Source organism: Ceratotherium simum, chromosome 15 (assembly GCF_057802395.1).
Source record: "Ceratotherium simum simum isolate JZ-2026a chromosome 15, ASM5780239v1, whole genome shotgun sequence".
NCBI classification, from domain to species: domain Eukaryota; kingdom Metazoa; phylum Chordata; class Mammalia; order Perissodactyla; family Rhinocerotidae; genus Ceratotherium; species Ceratotherium simum.
Genome location: NC_141914.1, coordinates 39,713,415 through 39,740,669, shown reverse-complemented (window position 1 = coordinate 39,740,669; position 27,255 = coordinate 39,713,415). Strand labels below are relative to the sequence as shown.

The following is a 27,255-nucleotide window of genomic DNA, read 5'->3' as shown; positions in this document are numbered from 1 at the left end:
GGTGCGCAGACTCGGATCCCGGGAGCACACCGACACACTGCTTGTCAGGCCATGCTGTGACGGCGTCCCGTATAAAGTAGAGGAAGATGGGCACCGGATGTTGGCTTAAGGCTGATCTTCCTCACACACACACACAAAAAAAGAATATTGATTTAAAAATTAAAATAAACTAAGATTTGTTTTTTAAAATTTTAATGAAGATGATATAAATGGCTATTTAATTGGGTTTGGAGCAGAGAAGGGTAAAGAAGCAATATTGCCACATGACAAAGAACTACACCTGTCATATAACAGAGAGAAAGAACTATGATCTCTTTCAAGAAACTAAAGTAGTTAAGAAGGTATCAAGCTTTTATGAGTAAATTTATATCTCCAGGTCAGGAAAAATTACATCCCAAGTAATTTAAAAGTCTTTTTAGATATGATCTCCAAACCACTCCTGATAATCTGAGAAATCAGGAGAGACTAGGCAAGACTCCAAAAAGGCTCACATCCTACCTCAAGGAAAAATATATAGGCCATAAGGCTAAAAATCCCCCATCTTCACTGGACTTTAACCTCTTCAAGGACAAGGACAACATATCCCCAAACTAGCAGTCTGAAAACACACAGCAGGCATTCAGAAACAGCAGAATGAACCAACTTCCTAGGGTTCCACGTGCAAATATACTTATTTTCAAATCCATCATTATGTCTTCCTTCAAACTCATTGGAAAAGGTGCCTCTTTTTCCTCCTATCCAAAGATAAGCCCCTAACACCACTATTATGGATCAAACACCATCCTGTCTCTTCAAGGAATCCTGTCTATTGATTAGTTTTCCTCTCTTCCTACATCTTCCACTTCACCTTGTTTTCTGGCTTTCCCCCTCCACAAAGAAACATGCTCAGGTTATTATCTATCTTTAAAAAATCTTTCTTGGTGGCCGGCCCCATGGCTTGGCCGTTAAGTGCACGCGCTCTGCTACTGACAGCCCGGGTTCGGATCCCGGGTGCACACCGACGCACCGCATTTCCGGCCATGCTGAGGCCGCATCCCACATACAGCAACTAGAAGGATATGCAACTATGACATACAACTATCTACCGGGGCTTTGAGGGAAAAAAAAAAAAAGGAGGAGGAGGACTGGCAATAGATGTTAGCTCAGAGCCGGTCTTCCTCAGCAAAAAGAGGAGGATTAGCACGGATGTTAGCTCAGGGCTGATCTTCCTCACAAAAAAAAAAAAAAAAAAATCTTTCTTGGATCTCTCTTCCCCTTACTAGCTACCCTCTTTCTCCTTCCCTTCACAGATAGTCTTGAAACAGTGCTTGGAGTCATCTACTTTTACACATAATGTGCTCCTGAAAACACGTCTGAAAGTTGAATTCAGACCCCCCTGTTTTAAGAGAACTCGAAATCTGATACCAATTCCTAATTGCAGTTCCTTTTTTAATCTTTGCAGTCTGTAAAGCTCTATACCCAATATTCCTTCCAGGTTCTTTAATTTTGTTCTTTTCTTTACCAACTAACCATATAATTGTCTAGCTTAAGTGCAGTAAAATTGCTGTTATTAGCATGTGCAGTAAGATTTGCTGTCAGTAGCAGGCTTAATGATTTCCTTCTTTGCTTCAAATGTATTAAACTTATGAGAACTAAGCTTATTACTAGTGTTAGCATTTTCTTCCTTTTCAACTAATTTTTACAAAATAAGGATGAGAAACAATGAAATATTCAAATAACTGCAAACTGTGAGATACCTATAAGTGCCCACCTGTCAGCTGATATACTATAGTAAGAGTGACAAAAGGAGTGTACATGGATGATGTTTGAAAGCTCAGGTTGCACAAGAAGAGAACTTTCTGTAATCAACATTCATTGCCCTGTTTACTCACCTACCACACACTGTAATTCTACAAACTAATGTCCATCTTCGTCACTCACCCCACTGAAAGTAACCTTTGGCGGGTCACCAGACCCTTCTGGTTGCCATATAAACACTTTTATGTCCTATTTACTTGGCTCTCTCCCATATTTGACTGAATTGAGCACACCGTCTAGATGGAACGGTTGCTTCTTTTGGCTTTAACGATAGCACTCTATTGATTTTCCTCTGTCCTTTCTGGCCTTCTTCTCTTTTTCTGGCTCTGCTTCCTCCATTCATCCATTAACTGTTGGTGTTCTCTAACACAGTATATCAGCAATAACCGCTTCTACTTTCCTCAGTAGATTTTTCAAACCTTTATCTTTTTTCACATTATATGCTCAACCACCTCTAACAACTCCTAAATCTCAAATGTATATCTCAATATTCTACATTCACATATCTAACTGCCTAAGGACATCTTCAACTGGGTACCCACAAACCACTCAAATCCAACAGGGTTCAAACTGAACTCATTATCTTACCTCTATAGACCTGCTATTTCTTCTCTATCAGTGAATGTCATTACCCTACAGTGTTTCTCAATGAAATATAATTTCTCATTGTGAGGAACTGTCCTATGCACTGCAGGACATTTAACACCCCCCTAATGCCAGCAGAAACCCTCAGTCATTAAGACAACCAAAAAACACCCCCAAACATTTCCAAAGGTCCCCTAAGGGTGTTGAGAATCGCCAGGGAAACTCCTTTCTTTCTCATCACACACTTCCAATCGAAGCTCTCTCATTTTGGCTTCTAAGTACTTTTTAAACCTCTCTCTCTTCTCCATTCCCACTGGCAGGGCTTGTGCTAGGGTTCTCTTCATGTCTAGCTAAATCACTGTGACAGCTTCACAACCAATTTCTCTTCCTCTAGTTCTGCCTCCACTCCTTTTATTTATTTATTTTTTATTTTTTATTTTTTTAAAGATTTTATTTATGCAGTTTTTTCCCCCCAAAGCCCCAGTAGATAGTTGCATGTCATAGGTTCACATCCTTCTAGTTGCTGTACGTGGGACTCGACCTCGCGTTGGACGGAGAAGTGGTGCCTCGGGGCGCTCCCGGGATCCGAACCCGGGCCGCCAGCATCAGAGCGCGCGCACTTAACCGCTAAGCCACGGAGCCGGCCCAAGCCTCCACTCCTTTTAAAGGACTTCTCTGCTTTCAGATGAACTTCTCAGGCATATAAATTTGGTGTTACTTCCATGTTAAAATTCTTTAATGATTAAAACAACAATGAGAGACCACTACACACCTTTTGGAATGGCCAAAATCCAAAACACTGACAACACCAAATGCTGACGAGGATGTGAAGCAACAGGAACTCTCATTCATTGCTGGTGGGAATGCAAAATAGTACAGCCACTTTGGAAGACAGTTTGGCAGTTTCTTACAAAACTAAACGTACTCTTACCATGCAATCCAGCAATCACACTCCTTGGTATTTACACAAATGAACTCAAAACTTATGTCCACACAAAAACCTGCATGTGGATATTTACAGAAGCTTTATTCGTAATTGCCAAAACTCGGAAGCAACCGAGACGTCCTTTAGTAGGTAAACAGATACATAAACTGTGGTACATCCAAAGGAAGGAATATTATTCAGTGCTAAAATGACATGAGCTATCAAGCCATGAAAAGACATGGAGGAAAACAAATGCACACTGATACTACTAAGTGAAAGAAGCCAGTCTGAAAAGGCTACATACTATATGATTTCAACTATATGACATTCTGGAAAAGGCAAAACTATGGAGACAGTAAAAAGATCAGTGATTGTCAAGGGTTAGGAGGGAGGAAAGAATGAATACGCAGAGCACAGAGGATTTTTAGGGCAGTGAAACTTCTCTGCATGATGCTATAATGGTAGATACATGTCATTACACAGTTGTCCAAACCCACAGAATGTACAACATCAAGGGTGAACTCTAATGTAAACTTGAACCGGATGATAACGATGTGTCAAAGTAGGTACAACTGTAACAAATGTACCACTCTGGTGGGGGATGTTAACAATGGGAGAAGCTATGCATGTGTGGGGCCAGGGGGTATACGGGAAATGTCTGTACATTCTGCTCAATTTTGCTGTAAACCTAAAACAGCTCAAAAAGTAAAGTCTACTAAAAAATTCAAAAATAACCTGCAATGATTTTTTTTTTTAATAATTTTATTTATTTATTTTTCCCCCAAAGCCCCAGTAGATAGTTGTATGTCATAGTTGCAGATCCTTCTAGTTGCTGTATGTGGGACGCAGCCTCAGCATGGCCGGAGAAGCGGTGCGTGCGCACGTAACGGCTAAGCCACGGGGCGGCCCTGCAATGATTTCTTATTGCCTTCAGATAAAATCTACACTTCTAGTCAAATGAACTTACTTGCAATTCCTCAAAGGTGCTATGTCTCACCTCTGAGCAACTGAACTTGCTAATCTCTCCACATTAGAGATGGCTTCTTCTTCTTCTTTTGGCTTTGAAAACATACATTTATTCTTCAAACCTCAAAAATTATAATCTTTGTGAAGATTTTGCAATTGACTACTTTGTGAGTAGTCAATAAATGTTTTTGAACAAAAAAAGAATACTCAAAAAGATTAATAAGTTATAATTACGACCCGAAACACATAAGATTAAGTTGTACAGGGATAAAATGTCAATTACCACAAGCATAGGAAAAACTGCCCTTTGACAGAAATGTTTGAGTGACAGAAAGAACAGCCTAGCTAGAGAAAAGTGGTTTAACATAGTAGTTTAGCCTCTTAAATCCCAACTCTGCCACTAGTTAAGTGACTTTGGACAACTGAGTTCACCTCTCTGTAATTTAATTTAAAATAAATATAACAGTACCTACCCTCATAGGGTTGTTGTAAGGATTAAATGAGTTAATACACATAAAACATTTTGAACAGTGCCTGTAAATAATATGAGTCCTTACTTTTATTTATTTATTTAATTTTTTTCTTGAGGAAGAGGGGCCCTGAGATAACTTCCATGCCCATCTTCCTCTACTTTATATGGGACACGGCCACAGCATGGCTTAACAAGCAGTGCGTCGGTGCGCGCCTGAGATCTGAACCTGCGAACCCTAGGTCGGCAAAGCGGAGCGCGCGCACTTAACCACTTGCGCCACCAGGCTGGCCCTATTATTTATTTTTAATAATTCTAAAAATTATTATTATAGATTCTTAAGTAGTATAAAGAGAGCAAATTCAACAATAAGGTAACAAGAAGCAACAACAGCAGTTAGAATAAATAGAGGGAAAATACAGCGAAACAGAGACAAGCAAATCCTAATAACAATAATGCCTAGAACTGAGATACTTGCAGAATGAATCCTTAAGCCCTTAGAGTAAAATTAAAAACACAGACAGAGGTAATCCCAGTGTCATTCTTTCAAAGAGAATCAACATGGGCAATGTGAGATTTCATAAAAGATAATCAACTGAGTGCTGGATGAACATGGAAATGAATTGAGACCAGATCCAAACACTGTCCCTCAGGGAAACAAAGTGCTGCCAACTCTCCAGGGAGGATGGAATGGTGATTAAAAATTCTATTCACAATGTCTTGGTTTACTTAGAAATATCTACATTTAGCACCACATAATATAATAAAAAACAGAGAGAATGCAGTGTCAGAAGATCTGGGACTGAGTCCCAGTTCTACCAACTCTAAAGTGATGTGACCTTAATAAGTGAGCCTCTCTGACCATGAGTTTCCTCATCTTTATGACAAAGAGGACAATAGGTTTTTTACTTAGTTCAAAGGGTTGTTACAAGAACCAAATGGGATTATATAGATGAAAATACTCTTTAAAAACACTATAAAATTAATTCTAAATAGTAAATGTTTAACAAATAATGTCAAAAAGTTTTAAATCAAGTGCACAGGTATAAGATTCTAGCTCAACCACAGTTCATAAGAAAATAACTCTCAGACTTTAGTCTAATAAAAGTTCAGGATGGTCCTAAAAATGACATGGCTGCTAAAAAACAAATGAATTTTTGACCAAATTAACAGAATAAACAGTCTTCTCGAAAAATAACAGACCCATGGTGTTCTACATTAAACAGCCTCCTTCCAGAATATTACATTCAGCTTTAAGAGCTCTATTTTGAAAGCAAGTAAGAAACTGGAAATGTGCCTGGGGGGACAGCAACAGGAATAACAAAGGTCTCCTCAAATGAAGAATAGTTAAAATAATTGAAATGCTGACCTGGAGAAAAAGGAGAAGGGGCTAAGTGATAGAGATCTTTAAATGGTTAGACTTCCTCTGTGCTGCAGCAGAGGACAAATAGAAGCAATGGTACAAGCATAAAGACAAAGATGTTAGCTTAATAAGGAAGAACTGTGTGGTAACAAGTAAGAGTTGTCTGTGAGAATGGACCACGTCCTAAAACAATGTGTGTCCAATCTCTGCACGTTCAAAAGTAAAAGCTAAACGAGCATCAGTTACAGATGCTATTTTGAATAGGTTAGATTTAACAGAAGACTTAGGAAATTCCTTTCAAATTTAAGATTCAGAAATGGCAGGTGACTGAAGCAGATGGTGACAGAGGAAGCACCTTATCCTAGTGTCACAAGAAGTAAGGTTATAGAGAATGAGAAAACATGGAAAACAACAGCTCTCATTATGACTGCCACAGCTATTTATAAATAAACCACAGGGCTGTCACTGTCACTCTTTGCCAATTTGTTTTGGGCCTCACCTTCTCTTCCATGATCTTCTAATTCCTCTCTGCCAAATACTGTAATTTAAGAGCCCTGTGAACCCTAAGAAAGGCTGTCAAGAAAACTGTTTTCTTTTTAATTAAGTTCTTCAACTAAGCAAGTCATTACTTAAGCAAGTCCTGACACCCAACACCAATGCAAAACAAAAAGAGAAACTATGATTTGTCTTTTATTACATTTTCTTAATTAAGACTTTTTTAAGTTTTACGTTTACTAAAAAATTTAGCAGAAAGTACAGAGAGTTCCCATATATCTCACACCCTACCTCCCCCCATTTCAACTATTTTTAACATCTTGCTTTAGTGTGGTATACTTCTTACAAGTGATGAGCCAATACGGATATATTATTATTAACTGAAGTCTATATTTTACACTAGGGCTCACACTGTGTTATACATTCTATGGTTTTTTGGGTTTTTTTAAAACAATTTTTAGATTGTGGTTAAATACAGATAACATAAAATTTATCATCTTACCATTTCTAAGTGTATAATTCAGTAGTGTTAGGTACATTCACACTATCGTGCAACTAATTTCCAGAACTCTTTTCATCTTACCAAGTGGAAACTCCATACCCATTAAACAATATTACATTTTACTTAATTTAAGCTCAATACTTATTAGAAAACAGAATAAACATAACTTTTACATCTAATTCTTCTGCATAATGTTTTTCTCAATTTTCCATGTAATCTAAATTTCCAATTTATCATCATATTAATATATCCAATAGCTATAAAAATTGAGTTTTGCTTTATTTTCACCACATATAATGAAAACTAAGATTCAATATCAAAACTACATATTCACCCAGAAAATCATTTATTCTGTGCTCCAGTAAGGGGTAGGCATATAACTAAGAAAAAAGTTCAGCCCCTTTAACCAACATTTGACATTCACAACATTTTGTTTAATCTTATCAAAATATTGTGCTATATTTCTAAACACAATAATTCTTTTAGTGTATACATGTAACTTCAAAGACTCTAATTGGTTTTTATTTATGAGAAGGAAAGAGGAAAATAGAAAAAATAGCCCAGTTAACTGGTGGCCACAGATAGAAGAGAGAGAAACTAACCCTAGGTATCTGAGCTTATTTTGCCTGCAAAATGAGGAATTTTCCTGTAAGAACAAAACCCAACTTAAATTGAAGAATCAGTTGGAAAGGAGGCTTCATTATTTAGAATTTTGCTTTACAGACATTTTGTAAATCTTTAATCAATTCAGTCCTGTTATCACTCTTTAGGCCAATTCTCCAATACAAATATTGTACATTCATCACTTCCACAGCTTTCAATCACTTCCTTGGACTAATCCCCATTCACATAATCCTTTTCTCAATGTTTTTTTTTCCCTCTAAAATATAAAGGATTAAGTACAAGAGGTCCCTATTAGCCTCTCCAACTACTGTATCTTCAAAATCAAAAACAAACTCACTTCCATCATTAAGTTATTTAACCTTCTTGTGCCTCAGTTTCCTCATCTGCAAAATAAGGACAAAAAATGGCTAGTACTCTATTACTATGTATCTGGCACACGGCAGGCGGTGAATTAGCTAATGAAAGAATGAATAACTCACAAAGTTGTTAAACACTAAATGAGGCAGTGTACGTAAAGTACTTAGCTCACTGCCAGGCACACTGAAAGCTCACATTAAGTGGAAGTCACTGGGGCCAGCCCGGTGGCTTAGCGGTTAAGTGTGCACGCTCCGCTACTGGCGACCAGGGTTCAGATCCCGGGTGCGCACTGACGCACCGCTTCTCCGGCCATGCTGAGGCCGCGTCCCACATACAGCAACTAGAAGGATGTGCAACTATGACATACAACTATCTACTGGGGCTCTGGGGAAGAGAAAAAGGAGGAGGATTGGCAATAGATGTTAGCTCAGAGCCGGTCTTCCTCAGCAAAAAGAGGAGGATTAGCATGGATGTTAGCTCAGGGCTGATCTCCCTCACAAAAAAAAAAGGAAGTTACTGCCATCATCAAAATACTGAGTGTGTCCCCACTGCCCACAAATTCCAATTTAAACCTTTGTTCTGTTTTTAAATTTTATTTATTTTTTTCCCCCAAAGCCCCAGTAGATAGCTGTATGTCACAGCTGCACGTCCTTCTAGTTGCTGTATGTGGGACACAGCCTCAGCATGTGAGAAGCAGTGAGTTGGTACGCACCCGGGATCTGAACCCGGGCCACCAGCAGTGGAGCGCGCGCACTTAACCGCTAAGCCATGGGGCCGGCCCTGTCCTGTTTTTAAAAGAAGGCTGTGGTTACTGAGCCTTACTGTGTCTCACAAAGTGAATCGCCGAACAAGCATTCCCACTAAAACCAAATCAATGTTTTCTCTCTTCTACAAAGAAGTCAAGCTTATTTCTGAACTTTCTGACCTTCATTCATAACTATCCTCCCACTGGAACACCTTTTATCTTCCCTTACCCAGCCAAATACCAAGTCCCTGTGTTCATATCTCATCTTGCCCAGGAAGCATTTCCCAACCATTCCTGCTTTTACTCAATTCTCTTTTATCTAAAACCCTCACACACATGTTTATTATTTTGTATTATCTGCTATTGTCTAATCTTTCTGAGTAAACTGTAAATTACACTGTAGCTTTTACTTCCATATCCCCTAGCCATCCCCAAAGCAAATGTATGGATACTACATACAGTATAAATTGATTGATCTAAACTGTTAATAGTGGTTATTTCTCGATAAGATTATGAATGATAATCATCATTTTTATTCTTGCTTATAGTTTCCAAATAAATCATAATCAAGAAGAATAAATTTATCTGGCATTGTATGACTCAGAAATCTTACAATGATATTTCTACAGATTCACAGTGAAATAACCTATGATCCTAAGATCCTCAATATCTTCTGGAAAATAAACAAACAAACAAATAAGCAAATGCACATACGTGTGTATGTCAGTGAACTTTTAACAACTATTTATTTTCTGTATTATAGTTCTTAAAAAAAAAAAAAAATGGTTCACATATGGTATCCAGGGTAACGCTATTATTGAATGTACACAATATTTTCTGATTAACTAGAAGTTCATTGTTTCTCATTGTTTTTCAGTAACCGGTATTTTCACAATGACTCTACACTCAAAACACATAACTTTCTATTACAAAATGAAAGTAACACTGTTAATGTATTTGAATATATTTGAAATACCAAATATAATTTTTAAAAATTCTTACCTAGTCCTTTTTGTCCTGGATTCTTTGCAAAATTAAAAGTAAACTGGTAAAAATCCTTAAATCGTCCTGGTTCTTTCAATTCTTGTTCCATCTTGGGTATTTGGGCCTTTAGTTTTTCTATGCTGTCACATCTACATTGTAAAATTAAGTTTATAAAGATAAACTTTTTCACTATAAATTAAGGACTTATTTATTCCTATGACATCTTATATTTATTTCATAGAACTTTTTAAAAAAATCAGAGAGTTGAAATTTTATCTTTTTAACATTCATAAACAAGTATGGGGTTAGCTGGAGGAAGAAAAGGTATGGATTAAATGTTAGAAATAATGACTATTTTTTTCAAAAAAGGGCCATTACTTTTAATTATGTAATTCACTGGACTATCAACACACCCAAATTGCAGAAGTCAGCTGCAGTGAATAGATGAGAACGTATAGTAACCAGCATAACAATCACCGGTTTAAACTGCAGCAGATACTCCTTACATGGTTTAACAAATCACGTCTAGCTTCCAAACTAACTGAAAGCATAGCCTCTTACTTAGGTTACGAAGCATTCCTCTTGAAAACTTACTTCTTGTTACGTACAAAGTATAGTAATAAATATCAGATGAGCCCCCCACCATTTCCAACTGAAGTTACCTCAAATCAATATCAAGCTTCTTCTATATTCGCAAAGCATTGAACTTCCAAGGAGTTGAAAGGGTCCAAGTACCAAGTCTTACTTTCCACATAACGGCCTTAAGGTAGAAATAGTCTATTTCTTATAGATTCCACAAACTAATCACTCCACTTTTTTTCCTCTAATAATTTTTGCTTTTATTTTCCTTCTGTGTTCTCTATAACACTTCCCAGATCATTAGTTTGTAAATTAAAATTTTGATTTGGAAGTTCATTCATGTCGTGTGAATTCAATTTCAAATGGAAAAAAAAAGTGAGTCCTAATGAAACCTGTCCTAGCATAGAAAATTCCAGCAAGTTCAGGATAGGGCTGGGCTTAGCTATAGAACATAGCGTCTAGGCCAGTTATTAATTTATTGCCTTTCAGCTTTAAACCCACCCTTCTTTGCCCTACTTTGTGACTATTTGTAATGGACTACAAATTATGAGACTTCATTTTTCTTGCCAGCTGGCTCACTGTTAGGTTCTACCAATAGAGGGCCACGACAGGCTGGAAGAGGAAGAAGGAACTTTTCTTATCCCAGTTTGTTTTCTGCAGAGATCAAGGGTTTCGGTGTGCTCAGAGGTCCCAGGAAGGTCCACCAATGATGGCAACTCGCATGGCTCCACAGCAAGTGGCCTCTAGCCTGTTTCTTCTCCGCCAGAGTGGCAGGCGAGGCAGGCAGCATGGGCGTCTTGTTCCTGCAGTAGCCATACCCTTTCCCCTGAGGTCTGAATCTCAGCCTTATGGGGTCTGTTAAGTTTTAGGTTTCTTTCTGTCCATTTCCCTCAGCTCCAGGGGTGGTGGCAGCTTCTTGCAACTGCTACCCGTTATACCTTAGTTTTCTTTTACCTCTTTTACACAATAAAACAATTTTTTAAATTTACCCTGTTCAAATTACCTATTTACGAATTACCCAGTTCAAACTGGTAGTTTTTGTGCCTCGTCTGGACCCTGACTGATTACAACGTCCCTCAGGCTTAAGAATCAGAACACCTGGGTTCAAATCCTGGCTCGAATACTACCTAACTCTATAGTTTCTCTGTACCTCAGTTTTCTCACCTCTAAAACGGGAACATAAACACTCTATCTTTCAAAAAGCTGTTGTGAAGAGGTAGGTGAAGTACTTACTAGCACAGTTTCTGAAATAAATGTTCAACAAATGGTAGCTATTATTATTCAACAGTCACCCACTAAAAACAGAAAGGGCAGCCTGTTACCTATCCATAGGCTGACTTCTTTTGCAGCCTCATTGAATATAGACAACTAGAGGCCATACGTACAACCTTTACCCATGATTTTTCAGTCTATTTATCCCAAGACATTTAGTTAATCAGCTGTCAAGGTATAAGTGGAACAAAAAGTGATTAGTAACTTCCAAGATTTTAAATTCTAGGAGTTGGTTTATAAATTCAGAGTTCACAGCCTCACTTTAGAAAATAACTTAAAACTTGCTCATTTCACTTATCCATGTTAAATATTAAAGCATAGTAATTTATTTTAATACTAGTGAACCTCCCTTAGAAACAAATGATAAAAGTATAATGCAAATGAAATAGTCTGTACTAACTACACAGATAACTCCACAATCCCAGCAAACTGTATGACATGGGAAGGAACTAGCATATTATATTAGCCCATTTCTATTGATACCAATGTTTGTGGGCCAGCAAATTTTTAAATTGACGAACTTTTAAACTGGCGAACTTTATCCTTCTGCAATGATTTCACTTTACATTTAAAAATTTAATTTACATTTAATTTAATTTACCTTTAAAAATTCATAACATAATTCAGGTCCACAGTCATTTTCATAGTAATGCAGCTAATTTCCTATGGTAATTATATACTCACCCTAACTCTGTCATGCCGTCCATGAACTCCTGTTTGGAGAACTCGCACTGCGTTGCTGCTCTAAACTTCCATGCAATGATCAACACACTAATGCTGGCTGGATCGAGCGCCAGGTCATCACAAAACTGCTGTATACCATCTATTCCAATTTTATTTTCATCTTGAGGATCTTTAAAAATAACAATGCAATATTAAATTAGTGCCATACTTGGTTATACTATTACTAAAACTGAAAAAGGTAATGCTTTATGTTCCACTAAAAAAAAAAAAGATTACAATAGACCAAAGACATAAAGCAATACTACTCTAACAGATATTTTCCCCTTATAATATTTAAAGCCACTTTGCCCCTGAAATAGCATTCTTAAAAGATGAACAGGAAGATATATACACAGATGGGCACTTGATTTCTAAAAGTCTCATTTATTCACGTGAAATATATCCCATACTCATACACATTCAGAAAATCAGACATTCCTATATAGAGAGAAAAGATTTTTACTGAACATATCCATATTTTGTTTACGTAGGCATTCTAAATTAACAGTATTATATACAGAAATTCTTTTTTTTCTTAAAACAAAATTCATTTTACCACAGCAATCACTTCTTAAGAGATTATCAGAAAAACCATAAACTCTGCAATTTAATCCTTATCTCAACAATATAAACATCTGTTGTTCAAATAACAGAAAAAAACCCAACTATCAATATTTACTTATCGGACAGCAAAAATTTAAAGTGACAACAAACACAAGAAGAAAGGGGCACTCCTACACTCCGTCAAATGTGATTTGCTAACATCTTCTAGGAATAAAAAACGTGCACATCCTGAATTACGCATAAAGTATAATCCCATTTTTGGAAAAATTTTGAAAGAAACTCTATATATATATATTTCTGCATAAACATAAAAGACATGGAAGGATCCACACCCCGCTATTAAATATTAGTTCCCTCAGGAGAATAAGTGAGGAAAAGATGCAGAAACTATTAACTTTTTCTTTATTCATCTATTATGTATTAAGTTTTTAAAGTATATATTACTTTATAATTCTTTAAAGGTTATTAAAATTATTATGCAAGTCTTCTTAAAATCAGCTCAGCTGAGTTTTATGAAAATGAGGGAAAAAACCCCAGCCCCCATTCTCAAACTAGATCACGGGGGAGGAAAAAAAGGGGTATAAAGGGGGAAGAAATAAAGAGGTTAAGAAGAAATTTTAGTGAGAAGAGGAAAACAATTTCTCTCAGATCTCTTGAAGAATTTAATACTAAGGTCTACAGAGCTCTGTTGGACACATCTACCAAATTTATGCTCTACGTATTTTTTGATTTCTCACAAGAAGCATATAACTTTGGAAAATCTGATTCAAAATATTTAAAGTCACAAGCAAACACTCACCTTTGTATCTACTGTATAGTTGTTCTAACTTCTTCCTGTCCAATGATCCTTTTACACTCTCTCGTATATAAAGTTCAGGATTTTGGAAAAAATTGTCTGTTGCAACATCTAACTTCCAGTCATTTTGAGACAGACAACTTACTGCTGTTTTTTCACTAGATTGTGTGAAGATCATAAACTGACGAACTTTATCCTTCTGCGATGATTTCAACTTGTTCTATTGAAACCAGAAAATAAACTGAAACTCTATATAAAATCACAGAAGACTAAGTATTTCTATACGGCTGACTAATCATTCTTAGCAATACCTTTCCTTCATAAAATATTAAAACATTTTAGCTCAAGACTTACTTTTGATCTACTATTAATCAGAAAGACAAATTTTTTTAAAAATCTAAAACACAGAATTTGCTATCAACTACCCTGCCTTTCTCCCAAAAGTGGATCCTCACAGCATGTACAAAGGTTCTAGAAGGGAAGTACAGCTACTCTCAAAACCTTGACCAAGCACAAAGCTCTCAAGGGATGCATAAGGAGTGGTGGGGAAGAAGGTGACATTATCTACTCAGCCAGAACAGTCAAATGACCCTGGGGATCAATGAGACTAACAGGTGTTGGTTGCAGTCCTAAAACCCATTATAAGGGATATAGGGTACAATTCTCCCCAACCCCACCCCTCTTGTTTTCTTGCTATTTTTACAAAATGTGAGAAAGCAAGACAATATGAGTACCCTACATTCCTCCTGGTGTATTCAGGAACCAAGATAATTATCAAGAGAATTTCCTCATATTTTCATTCAAATCGGAATCAGTGAAACATGAACAAGTATCCTGCATCCTTCCAACCAAGGTAATTTTTAATAGGATTCTCCCTTTTTTCCCCTAAAGGAATCACCTCTTTCCCTTAGCCTGAGCCTAGTGGAGGCTCTCTCCAAACAGCCCCTCTACTATAATAACCTCTTCTCACTTGCCTTATGCTGACACAGATTCACTTCTCACCTAACCTGAACCCTAAGCAAAATGAAGCAGAGCAATCAGGCCCTCCACTATCTCCCAGTATCAAGGACCACATTCTCCCTTCCCTCCCACCCAAACTGGTCTCCTGTGCAATTTCAGCCTCCCCATTATTCTCTTCTCCTCCCAAGTCCTAATACCATCTCTCAGCAAAATACTTGGGTTCTTCCTGAGCTACTCTTGCAAATGAAGGGGAAAAAAGCACGTGAGTAGGGGCACACATTAATAGATATAGTGTTCTGTGGTTTAAACAAGACATCTGAGAACAGCATCTTTGATCTGGCCCAAAGTGACAGATCACAAACCTCAACTCCCTGATTGTACAGATGAGCAAACAGACCCAGAAGGTTAAGGAATTTGTTCACAAATCACCCAGGTTATTATTAGCAAAAACGGGACAAGAAGAGAAAGGTCTCGTGAGTCCAAGTCTTAGTATTCTTTCCATAAACTACACTGCTTGCTGTATATATTTATAAGCCTTTTGAGATTTTCAGGGAAAAGACTACCAAAGATATAAATATTTCCACTTACCACAGAATAAAAATAAGACTATGCAAAATCAAATATGAAAACCAACACTATTCTTGCAATATGAAAAATGTTTACGCCCTGGAGTCTGTTCTGTCAGCCATACTCTTCTCTCTCTGTAAATATATTATTGCTTAGATTACATATTAAAATCTCAACCTCTGTTCTCCATTAAAATTGAGAAACTATAAATTCACTCACCTCCTGGTAGTTCCCTAATAACTCTACCACCTCTGGACACCAGATAACTCATATCCCATTACACGACACATCTCTCAAATGTCTAGGATTCTTCGCTTTTCAAAAATATCTCCTCAAGATTTATTATTCAATTGCAACAAACCCACAATAACATCGAATGCCAAGGAAGATACCTGTCTTATACTGACATATGTTTTACTCCTTCTTTGAAGAAGAGGGAAATATCTGGGGGGCACTATGACCATCAGTGACTGCTATATAATGTTGTACAAAGTGTTGGAGATTAATCGAGAACTCTAACAACTACAGGCCACATCCTGGAAATTACTTTTTAATTAAATTTGATATAACTTCTTTGTATAACTTTTTCCCATTCTCCTAAAAGTTGGAGGCAGCAAAACAATCAGGATTATTTGGGGTTTTATCATATACTATTAAAACTAGTGCTCTGTTCTCTGAAACCTGAATCACTTTTGTTGAAGAGAGGAAGGAAAACACAGCTTAAGTCACTTCTACAAGCCAAAAAGAGCTGTTCACTCTACTAATGACTTCCTGTCACAGAGCACGATATTAGAAAATTGGGGGAACAAAGATAAAAAGTCATCTTACCCACACAAACTAATAAAATTATAGAAGTGAATTATTCCATGTCACATCTTATTTGAAAAAAAAAGTATACGTAATAAAATAAGGTCTTTGTATCTATAAACTATTTTAACTAGTTTAACTGCTTTAAATTTCCAGCATACGGAGCAATATCAATATATTTTAAGAAAAAGGGCTACAGCTACCCATTTTCACTACCATAAAGGCTAATGAGTGATACCTGGCAGAGAACTGATTATGGGTTCCTGCTAGACCAAGTAGTAATAAGCAATCCCATTCCTGCAAAGTCTGATAAGTTTCCTCTCCTTCTTGTACTTATAATGCACTCTTACCATTTCTCTGTCAGCTCTTTGTGCCTAGAATAAATCTTAACACTTGTTCTCTTACTAGGGAGGATGTACTCAACTCTGTAGTCTCAAAGGCTGTCCTCGAGTAAAGCTGGAGTGGACTACATAGACCTGCCCACCCTCTCCCCAAGCCTATTCAGGACAGCTGTAACACTCCCACCGGCTTTTTCCAGGCCACATGGGGGCACCAGGCAAGGTGTTCTGATTTTGAGAGTATGGCATCAAAGGTTTAAATTTCAGGTAACTTAAGGAAGAGAAAAAGGGTATCTAGCCAGCAAAGAATTATTTTCTACGGGATGAGAGGGTGGATAGAAAACTGAGGTGGAAGAAAAAACAGATGGATTTTCTCTATTTCTACCACAAACCCAGTGGGGATCTTCCTAAGAGCAAAAACATGTGACAACTACAATGATTCAGCACTCAAATGTAGTGTATGCCATTTACTTTAAGACTTATTTACAAGGAACAAACTAGAGTGGTCACTAAATAAGATTAGGTAATAAAATCTTCAGTACTCAAATGTGAAAACTATCTAGATAATATCAAATTTTCAAGGAAATTCAATATTGGTAATTATGTAAAACGTATAAAATATAAGATATATTCTGATTATTTTTAATTCTAACAAAAAAAAGAGGACGGAGAGAAGGAGAAAAGGAGAGAAAGGCTGTCTCTTGTAACAGAAAGCTAATTACAATTGTATCGAAGATTACCAAATTAGAAATACTATCATAATTTGGATAGTAAAAAGCACTTACTTGCTCATTTTTCCAAAATAAAAAATCTGGTTATCAATACATATAAATACTTAAATCTAGCACATGGGCAATTTTTTTCACTCAAGAAATCTAAGAATTGCATTTAAAATAACTGTTCATCTGTTAAAAAAAAATCAGACAAATATTTTGAATGTAGCCAAGTATCATATAGTCAAGTATATTTTATGACCGAATCTACAAAGTCTATTGTGATAGAAGAACAGGGACTCAAAAAGGCTCTATAGTAAAAAAAACCATGATTATAAAGTTAAGAAAGTATTTCCCTCAAGAAAAACAACGAATGTGGAAAATAATTCTCTAGTTAACTAAGTCCTAACAATTTCAAAATAGAAATAATTTAACAGGTAAATGATATTTTTAAAAGCAAAAAATTAAGATCCATTTTATTATTTCCATTATTCTGAATTTTCTTCTTACCTTTAAGTTCCAAGTTCAGTCTGAACTCCAGAAAGAAAGATCTCAAGGCCTTTATATTCTTCCCCCCCCAAAGCCCCAGTAGATAGTTGTATGCTATAGCTGCACATCCTTCCAGTTGCTGTATGTGGGACGTGGCCTCAGCATGGCCGGAGAAGTGGTGCGTCGGTGCGCGCCCGGGATCCAAACCCGGGCCGCCAGCAGCGGAGCGCCCGCACTTAACCGCCAAGCCACGGGGCCGGCCCCAAGGCCTTTATATTCTTAAAGGAATTAATTTTCTAACTCAATTCTAATTATCTCAAGATTTGATGATTCCAGCTCACAAAAAGTAATATTTTAAAAATCAAAACACTGTAATGATCACCCATAATTTTCACTAAAAGCTCTGTATGTTGATTCCCACGTGTTCACCATATGATTAAGTTTAACTTCATCTGAAATTTAGAAGAACTAGTTTAAGTCCAGAAAATCATACTTTCCATGTATGATACATAGTATTCAGCAGATATAGCCAAATGTTACCAGTATCCCAAACCACTCATCAATAAAAGGCCTTCCCATAGATTATAGGTCTGAAGTCAAAAGTACAGGAAAAATCAATTCAACTAACGAGACTACCTACTCCTAGAGAAGACTTTCACCTAGGGGCAAAGTTTTGCAGGAAAGCCAGACTAAGAATCTAGGTAGGAGTAGCTAGAAATTCTCTTCCTTCTACCTGCACAGAGAGGCACTATATGATTAGTGAAGAGTGCAGACTCTCAAGCTAGACTGGCAGGATCTTAATCCCACCTGTGTCTCTTAATTGCTGTGTGACTTTGGGAAAATTACTTCATCTCTGTGTGCTTCAATTTCTTCATCTGTAAACAGAGTGTGAAGGTTACACAAACTGATCCAGGTTAAACTCTTAAGAATTGTAACTAGCACACAGTAAGGACTCCTTACAAGTCCATCAAGGAGAGAAGAATACTGCAGAGAAAAAAGTAATTTTATGTAAACGGCAAAGAAAGAAAGAAAAATAACCGTAATCAGAAAACTAGCAGCTAACATTTACTTATTTGAGCTCCTACTGTGTGCCAACTCTGTGCTAGGCATTTAATTATTAACAATCCTGCAAGGTGGTTATCACTGATTCCATTTTACCAATGAGGAAACCAAGCCTCAGAACTCAATGTATCTAAAGACAGACTATCCAAAAAGCTGCAGGGCCAAGAAGAAAAGCCTGGTGCCTGGCTTCAGGGCATGCCGTCCTTCCATTTATCCTACATTGTCCTCAAGCGAGAGAAAACAAAAAGGACAAAAGTGCAACCACTGACTAATTATGTGTGCGCTGGGAGGAGGGGATCGTAAGCAATACTTCACTTATTTTTATGGAAAAGTTAAATAAGTAATCAAGTGACCTTTCCCCTTTCAAATGTAAACAATCTGCATTCTGACTAAAAATTGTCCATTAAACATTCCCTCACAACCTAACTAAAAGGCTAATTTAGGGATGGAACTTCCCTTTAGGGTTTTTGGGAGAGAGAGGAGGGGCAAAAAGGGGGATAGGTTATTTTTTTTTTCAGTCTTCAAAAACAATATGTGTATTATAATCTTTGTAATATTTACAGTCAAGTGAAGGGTTTATTTTTTTTTAAGGGAGATAGGTTATTTTTAAGACAACAGGAAGAAAAATGTGTTTACAGTCCTGTCATAGTCTATTTTTAAAAAGATGGCCACAATCTATAGCTTTAAACGTACAAAGGTGGACTATTAGGGGGCATTCAAGTCAGGGTTTCCTTTTCCAACAAAAAAACTTGAAAACCAGAGAAAATACAAATACATGTACAGGTTATGGCCAGAAAATATAAGCAAATGTGTATAATTCAAATATTAAGCAAAACAAAAAAACCCCTCAGTATTCTTTTAAATTATAACCTGCAGTTTAGAATAATTACTTATGGTTAGGCCTGTGGCCCTTATCATTCACCTGTAAACTTCCTGCACTTTGAATGACAGTTAAAATGAACTCTTAAGAGGCGCTGTACCACGACTAAGTCAAACGTGGACTACTATACTAGCCTATGTATTGACTGTACCCAATGATGTTTTATACAATGACAATCCACCAGAAAAAATAGTTCCGAAAGTATACTTGTACGATTCAAACTGGTTTTGTATGTTTTTAAAGGATTTTCCTCACAGGTTTAAAAAAAATATTCCGTTAATGGAAATTTAAAGAATTTTCTCCTCCTTACCCTCAGAATTATTGGATTATTCATAAGATGACTACCACTGTAAAAGGAATACATGTTTTGATTTTGGTTTAGAGAAGACTGTTTTGACTATTAAAAACAGTTATTTTTGCTAATTTCTGATTATCTATGATAATAGGATAGAAATAACCTCCTTAAAATACTTGTGTTAGCCATAATATTTCCATTGATTCTCCCAAACTTATCGCTTGAACTTCTAACAACCAGTCAAGGCAGCTAATTTAAATTTGCTTCTCTTCTCCATAAAGATCTTTTCTAAAGAAACCTCGAATTAATAATAAGATTACTGAGGAGAAAACAAACAAAAAAAACAAACTAAATGAAATTTTTAAAGTTCCATGGTTAAAGAACTTACAGTAACGACCATCATCCAACAGTCACACAATATGTTTCATAAAGAGCCTAATAATAATCCTTGAAATAATCCTTGAAAAATGAAATCTCCTAATTCTAAGATTTGGTATCTACTCAGATCCTAAATCCAGAAATATTAGAACCCTATGAATAATAAATAAGCACTCTAAATATTTACTGAAATGAAAATACCCTAATATAACAAAGGACTGGCCCATGTACTTCAACTTATCTCTGTTGCTGAACACTGTGTTCAGTGTTGAGGGATTCAAAAGTGTAATGCAATAGAATTCTTTACAAAACTGTTTAAAAGTAAATCTCTCTTAAAATTTTACAGTGCAAACGAGCAGCCTAATCACTCTCAGTGATTAGGTACTAACTACATAAAATGGTTCAACAAAGTGACGAGAGGCTCTTTAGTGGCATTTCTTCCCTTCTGTTTTTGCTTTTTCTTAGTTAGGAGGTATACACCTAGATTGACTAAGTAAACTAGATAGTCAGCAGGTTATTCAAGAGCTTGTTTGTGTCCACAAAGCAACTGAATCCTATTTGGAACTATGTCTCTTCATCAAATGTCATGGCTAATACTATCACAACTTGAACAGCACACACACACTGAAATGTAAAAGGGGGCTTTCTCACAGATTCTCATTATGCTCGACCTAACCATAATCAAAACAGTCACTTGACTCAAACGACCTCAGCTCTTTCAAAACTTAAAGAAAAAAAAAAACCCACTGCTGTGAGTTAATTTTACTTCCAACTTTTTTACTATATGCACCAAAAGAGTTTTCATTATTCAATTACTTAAATGTTTACATCAGATCATTTGATATGATATGGAAACAACTAGGTCACTATTCAATATAAGGAAAAAACCAGAATGAAACTAATCAAAAATTCCACACCTATACTGAAAGGGTGCTTGCTGAGTCTAAAAAAAAAAAGAGGCTGGGTAGATAAAATGTGTAACGAGAAACCAGGCTTCTAATCCCTGCTCTGCCACATACTGTTTGGTCAAATTATTTAGAACTGCTAAACCTCCACTTTCAGATACATTAAAAGAAGGTAGCAATACCTATCTCAGAAATTAGAGCGGAGATTAAATAAAATACTAGATGTAAATTGTCTGACTAGCAGACAGTATGTTCTCAATAAATGTTATGTCCTTCTTTCTCCCCAAAGGCCCAGTTTTCTACATATAGCCATTAAACTACATACAAATTACTAGAATATACTGTATTCTAAAGTAATCTATGAAAGAGGTTTTGTTGTGTTGTTTTTATTAACTAGCATGGCTAGGTAAACTTGATGGTCAACTAGTTTTTATTGAATATTGGACAATCATCCTAAACAGAATTCAGAACTCTGCACACAGAACCTGCACGGTAAAGAAAACTATGAGTTTTGTTGTCTTTAAAAATTGCTTTAAAAAATAATTATCTATAATATTGTAATAGGACACTGTGGGACAGCAGAAATCAGGTCTACCCTACCACTTAGAACCCTTCAGTGGCTTCCCATTTCTCTGGGAGTAAAAACCCAGTATCCTTACAATGCCCACCCAAGCCCATCTCCACTGCTTATCGCTCAGACCTCATCTGCTCCAATACCCAGTGTGCCCCTCTCCCCCAGACACACTGCTCCAGCCACACAGGTCTCACTGTTCCTCGAATTCTCTCCACCACATTTCTGCATAGCTTACTCCTACATCTCCTAGTCTGCTCAAAATTCACCTCATTTTGCAACCCCACTTCCATTGTGCCCCAGCACTCCCAATTCCCCTCTCTAACACTGTTTTTCTCCCATAGCACTTAACATCTTCTAACATAGTAAGGAAGAAAAATATATACTATGTTTACTATTTGTCTCTCCCTACTAAAATGTAACCCTCACCAGAGCAGAGATTTTTATCTTTTCAGTGAAAAAAAATATATAGACAGATATCTATCTCCATATTCCCAATGCCTAGAACAGTGCCTAGCACACTGTAGGTGTTTAATAAATAATCATTAAAATGAATTAAAGCCCTCCTTTAATTTATTTATGTATATGCAAAAGAACATGAAACAAATTCTAAAGAGACAACCTGGAACAGGCCTACAGTCATTTGGACTTATAAACTCTGGTATTTGTTGAAAATACAATCTTAAATTTCAAAGTCCATACATTTTTTTAAAAACCATTAAAAACATAATTAGCATCACTAGTCATCTATTAATTTGAATTTTGTTATTTAACATATTCATTAATAACACTTGGATTTTCCTCTGTTCAAATGAGTAATATAATCTTCAACCATTTCTCTAGATTTCACATTGAGTGAAAAGATTACATGTACCACAAATACTGGGGGAAATAGTAAACCAGGAGAAAATAGTTTCCGTTCTGCAACAAACAATTTTGCAAACTTGAACCTCAAAATCTCCTTGATCCTTAATTTCTTCTTCTGTAAAAGAGGAGTAAATCAGATGATCTCTGGAGCCATTTCAGGTCTAAAAATTCTATGATGCTGAGTCTAGAAAAAGCTAGTAGGTTACACAGTCTACAAATTTCTCACATCTAATAAAAATCATTAGAATCAGAATTTTTAGCTGAATGGAACTTTAGAAATCATCATATCCAATCTTGTCATCCTACAAATAAGAAAACAACCCAGAAATTTTGAACACTTTTTAAAAAGTTTTCAGGAGTAACAGCACATTTTCCAGTTGGGGAGTTACTCTTGGTCTTTCTATGTGTGCGTCAGGTAGGTTAACTAAACAATATTTTTTTCTTATACAAAGTATTTCAGATATCTCATCATTTAAGTTTGCCCCAGAATTGACAATAACATGTGCTCTAGAAATAAGCCACACTACACACACCAAAAAAGTAAAACGAGCCCAAATATGTATCAAGAAACCATTATAAGTAAGATAAATTTACAATTAAAAACTTCTTAACTAGAAAATTCTTATGGCCTAACTTCTATTAGGGCCCATGGTGATTTAGTTTCTAAACTAACAAGAGCATACCAAGACAATTCTAGCGACATGATCTGAGTTCAGCCACAAAAGGTGTTTTAAATTAGTGATATCTTGTCACTACTTGTATAATTAGATGAGTTATGGCTAAGTTCCAAGACTAGCTAATTTAATATTAACAAAAGGCTAGAAGTTCACAAGCTCCAATCCAAGCTGAACTCTCATAGGAACCAGGGGAATCCTGAATTCCTGAACAGGTGATGAGCATTATCCAGACCCTGGATTACAGGGGACGATGCCGACTTGAAGACTATTACGGACAGAACACATTTCAATGCTCTCACAGTGTTTACCAGGGAATTACATTTCGTTACCTCCGGCTTACTACTCATCTATTCTCCAAGAATCTGGAAACTTTAGGAGTAATGTCTATGACCGTCAGAATACTTAAGAGATAAGAAACTGTTCAGACGCCCTGGTGAATCCTTGAAACTGTAATATCAATCCGAACATGAACCTGTACTTTATGGCAAAGTTTTCCTACAAATACAAATGGTAAATTTTTACGGAACTTACCAAAGAACATAAATCTTGAATATACAGCAAACTAAACCACGTATCCGTACATGACACCAAAATTCTGCCAAGTTGGAGGCTGGGGCTAGATAAGCGTCATTCAGCAAAAATAAGACCAACTAAAAACAAAGACACTGGGGCATTCCCTTGACACAGACACACACATACACCCTCCTCAAAGAGGCCTTTATGTCCCCCAAGAGCGAAAGGACAACAATATCATTTTTACTGTCTATTCATACAGTAACCTGCATGGAATTCAACTCATGCTCAGACTATAATGCCAAACATCGCTTCTGAAAAACAAGAGTCCAACAGTCAGGTACATAATTACCAAAATGTAAACAGATAACTTGCCTACCACGTCTTCAAGCTTGTAAGACTATTTTCTTTTTCCCCAAACAAAAAAAAAAAGAGAATAACTTGACAAACTGTTTTTTAAAAATCACAAATGGTCTTTAACTGGCATAATAAAGCAATTACTCCTCCCACCCCGAGCAAACAAAATATGCGCTCAAAAGGTAGCAAGTCTGTTTCTCCTAATTTTATGAAATGAGAACAGGTTGCACTTCCGTACTCCCCTCCCCCCCACGTCCCCTAGCTCAGCGGTCTCCCATGTTCTCAGTAGGGAGGTAAATATAACCTCCACCAACTGGCCAGGGAAACTCTCCTTTCCAAAAGCATGGGACGCATCAAGAGGTGATGGCGAAAAGAAAAGGGCTGATACCCCGCCCCAAGCAGAACTGCCTGGAGACTTGAAGGGTGTTGGAGCCGAGTGCGGAGGAGGGAGAGGAGCCCCGGGAAAGTCTTTCCTTCTCCCCGGCCGGGCGGAGGGGGAAGCCCCGGCTCCGGGGCGGGGGGAGGCTCCTCACCCGGAACCCCGGACCCCGGTCCCCAGCGAGACACAATGGAGCCGGCGAGGGGGCTGGGCAGGGGCAGGGCCGTTGCCCCCTCCCCTCCCCCCGCCCCAACGCCTCCCCGACCCACGCCAGGGGGCGGCGAGGGGCACCGGGGGCCGCTCCCCGTGCCCCAAACTCCCCGGGGCTCCCGACTAGGCCCGGCTCCGCTCCGCCTCCTCGGCTCTCGCGTAGCGGCGGCGCCCGGGCGGGAAGGGGCGAAGGAGGAAGGGAGAGGCGGGGAGGAGAGCCCCGCCGGGGAGCGGGACGGAGGCCGCGGGCCGAGGCTCGGGACGGCGGGGTCGCCGCGGGGCGGAGGGCGGCCGGGGCAGGAGTGCGCGGCTGTGCCGGGCCCCAGCCGGCGGGGCGGGCGGGCGGCCGGGCGGCCGCAGTGCCTCACCATGTTGCTGTCCTCCAGGCCTCTCCCCTCCTCCTCCGGCTCCGCAGCGAATGGACGGCGGCGGCGGCGGCGGCTCCTCTCACGGGCTCGCCGGGCTCCCGCTCATGCGCAGTGCGGGGCGGTCCCGGCGCGGCCGGAGGAGGCAGCCCCGGGCCTCCGGGAGGCGGAGGGACTGTTTCGGGCGGCGGGCGCCCGGCGCGGGGCTTCCCCCGGGCGCGGGGTCCCCCTGGGCTGGGGGCGGGGGGCGCCGGGGGGGCGAGGCACGCCCTCCGCGCGCCGACATCCTCCCGCCGCGCCTGTCGGTCTCCGGCGGGGTGGGGACCGGGGCCACCCACCTCCGCTTCCTCCGCGCTTCTTCCGCCGTCGGATGGCCCGAGCCGTGTCCACCCGGCTGAAGAAGGGGACGAGCGGCGGCTAACCGCTTGAGCAGCTGGGGCAACTGGAAGGGAGAGAGCTGAGGCGCTAGGTCCATCCCAAACCACCCCTCCCCATCAATACCCCGCCAAAAAAGGAAGAAAATAGTGAATAAACCTCCACCCGCGTGTTTTCTCCCCCCTCCGCCCCCACAGTTCCAGTATCTGGACTGCATCAGGTTCCCCACGTGGACTTGCCAGAGGAGACCTTAATCTAGCCAGGTGGGAGCCTTGATGCCCTTTAGTATGGCACAGGTTCTTCCCGGACCTGAGTGTCCACAGGAAGGCCAGTGGGATAGCCCTAGGGTTCCAGGTGAGGAGGACAGAGGATTCAAGGCCCCCAGCAAGCCGCTGAGGGTGGAGGTTGTAGTATAAGCACCTACTGCTTGCTCTAAGTATCCGCTCAGTTCCTCCTTCCTAGGATAAGTTTTGGGAAGTAACATTTTTTTCACCGAGGGTTGACGTCAGGCCGAGTGGACAGTCCAGGCTTGACCTATTGTTGGTTCTAAGTCTGGTGAGGCCGAGGGTGCCAGGGTTCTGAGCTGGGAGTCAAGTGGACAAGTATGTGCTGCAGGGAGTACAAAAGATTCTTTAGAGTGTTCCCTGCCCTTAAGAAATTGACTATCCAATTGGAGAGATGAGACACTTCCACACAGGAAGGAGTGAAGGTAATAAGAAAACAGATGATAAAGCAAACATCAGAAAAGCACATCTCACACTGAGCGGAAAGTTAATATGTGTTTCAGAACAGGACCAGCTTGAGTCGGTGTCATCACCCTCACCTGTCATCACCGTGGTAACCAACACCCTTTTCCCCCCAAGACGGGCATAAGCTACCAGATCAACCCTATAACTTTATGACTTTTATGTTCTTATCAAAGCAACAGAACTTCTTTGGCAATTCCTGGGGGCCTCCTAACGCTTCCTGGAGCCAGCCATGTATCAGGAGCTCCCAGGACTCTACCAAGACAGATGCCTGGCCACCACAGACCATTCTTTCCATCCATTCATCCATTCTTTCCACCAACTTTTAGTGTGCACATACTAATGTGCTAAACTCCTTGCTAGGCTCTGGGAAAACAGCTCTGCGAGATGGGCCAGATCTGCCTCATTCCAGCAAGCCTGAAGCTGGACCACATCCATGGATGTACTCCAGGAATTCACCTAGCATTTGACCTGAAATATTAGCTAACATCTAGGGTCTTAATGAAGAGGATTCACTGTATCGCTTTCCCCACACTGTTCTACTTCACTGAGATAATAGCTCACGGGTGTTCTTAAGCTCTTTTTCCTAAGTGCCAACTCCAGCAGACAGTTTTTAGTTCTCATTCTACTTGACCTCTCTCCCACATTTGAACATTTCCTCCTTAAATTTCCTCTCCATCATTTTTCATGATTCCACTTTCTTCTATACTTCCTCCTTCCTCTGTGACCACTGCTTTGCTGGCTCACCTCTCTTTGGCTCTTGAATATTGGGCTTTCCAAAACCATCCCTGAATCTCTTCCTGTATACAACCTGTGTCATGATCTCACTCACATTCCCACAATGTCAACTACTACCTATATCTTGAGGAGTCCTAAATCTTGACTGCTAGCTCCTGAGTGGCAGATCTAAACACTAATTTTGGTCATTCCACAGGCCCATCAATCTTGACAAATCCGAAACCTTATTCCCAAACCCATTTTTCCTCCTGTTTTTTAACCAAATCATCCAAACTAGAAATCTCAGAGTCATCTACAGCTCCTTCTACCTCATCCCC

The 27,255-nt window shown here is 38.8% G+C and overlaps 1 protein-coding gene across 3 annotated transcripts in view; it reads right to left on the bottom strand.

Annotated features, from left to right (window-relative positions):
* DCUN1D1 (defective in cullin neddylation 1 domain containing 1) overlaps positions 1-25,231 on the bottom strand; it is a 32,009-nt gene extending 6,778 nt beyond the window's left edge. The window contains exons 1-5 of one of the 3 annotated variants that reach the window (XM_087439969.1): positions 25,083-25,231; positions 13,750-13,966; positions 12,348-12,516; positions 9,831-9,961; positions 3,054-3,236 (exon numbers count right to left, since the gene is read on the bottom strand). In XM_087439969.1, the coding sequence (XP_087296095.1) occupies positions 3,118-3,236; positions 9,831-9,961; positions 12,348-12,516; positions 13,750-13,966; positions 25,083-25,085 (639 nt within the window). In that variant the 5' untranslated portion in view covers positions 25,086-25,231 and the 3' untranslated portion in view covers positions 3,054-3,117. Of the gene's footprint in view, positions 1-3,053; positions 3,237-9,830; positions 9,962-12,347; positions 12,517-13,749; positions 13,967-23,786; positions 24,336-25,082 lie in introns of those variants that run through there. The other 2 variants (XM_004424679.3, XM_087439967.1) reach the window with 2 other exon arrangements.
* Positions 25,232-27,255: the final 2,024 nt, after the last annotated feature.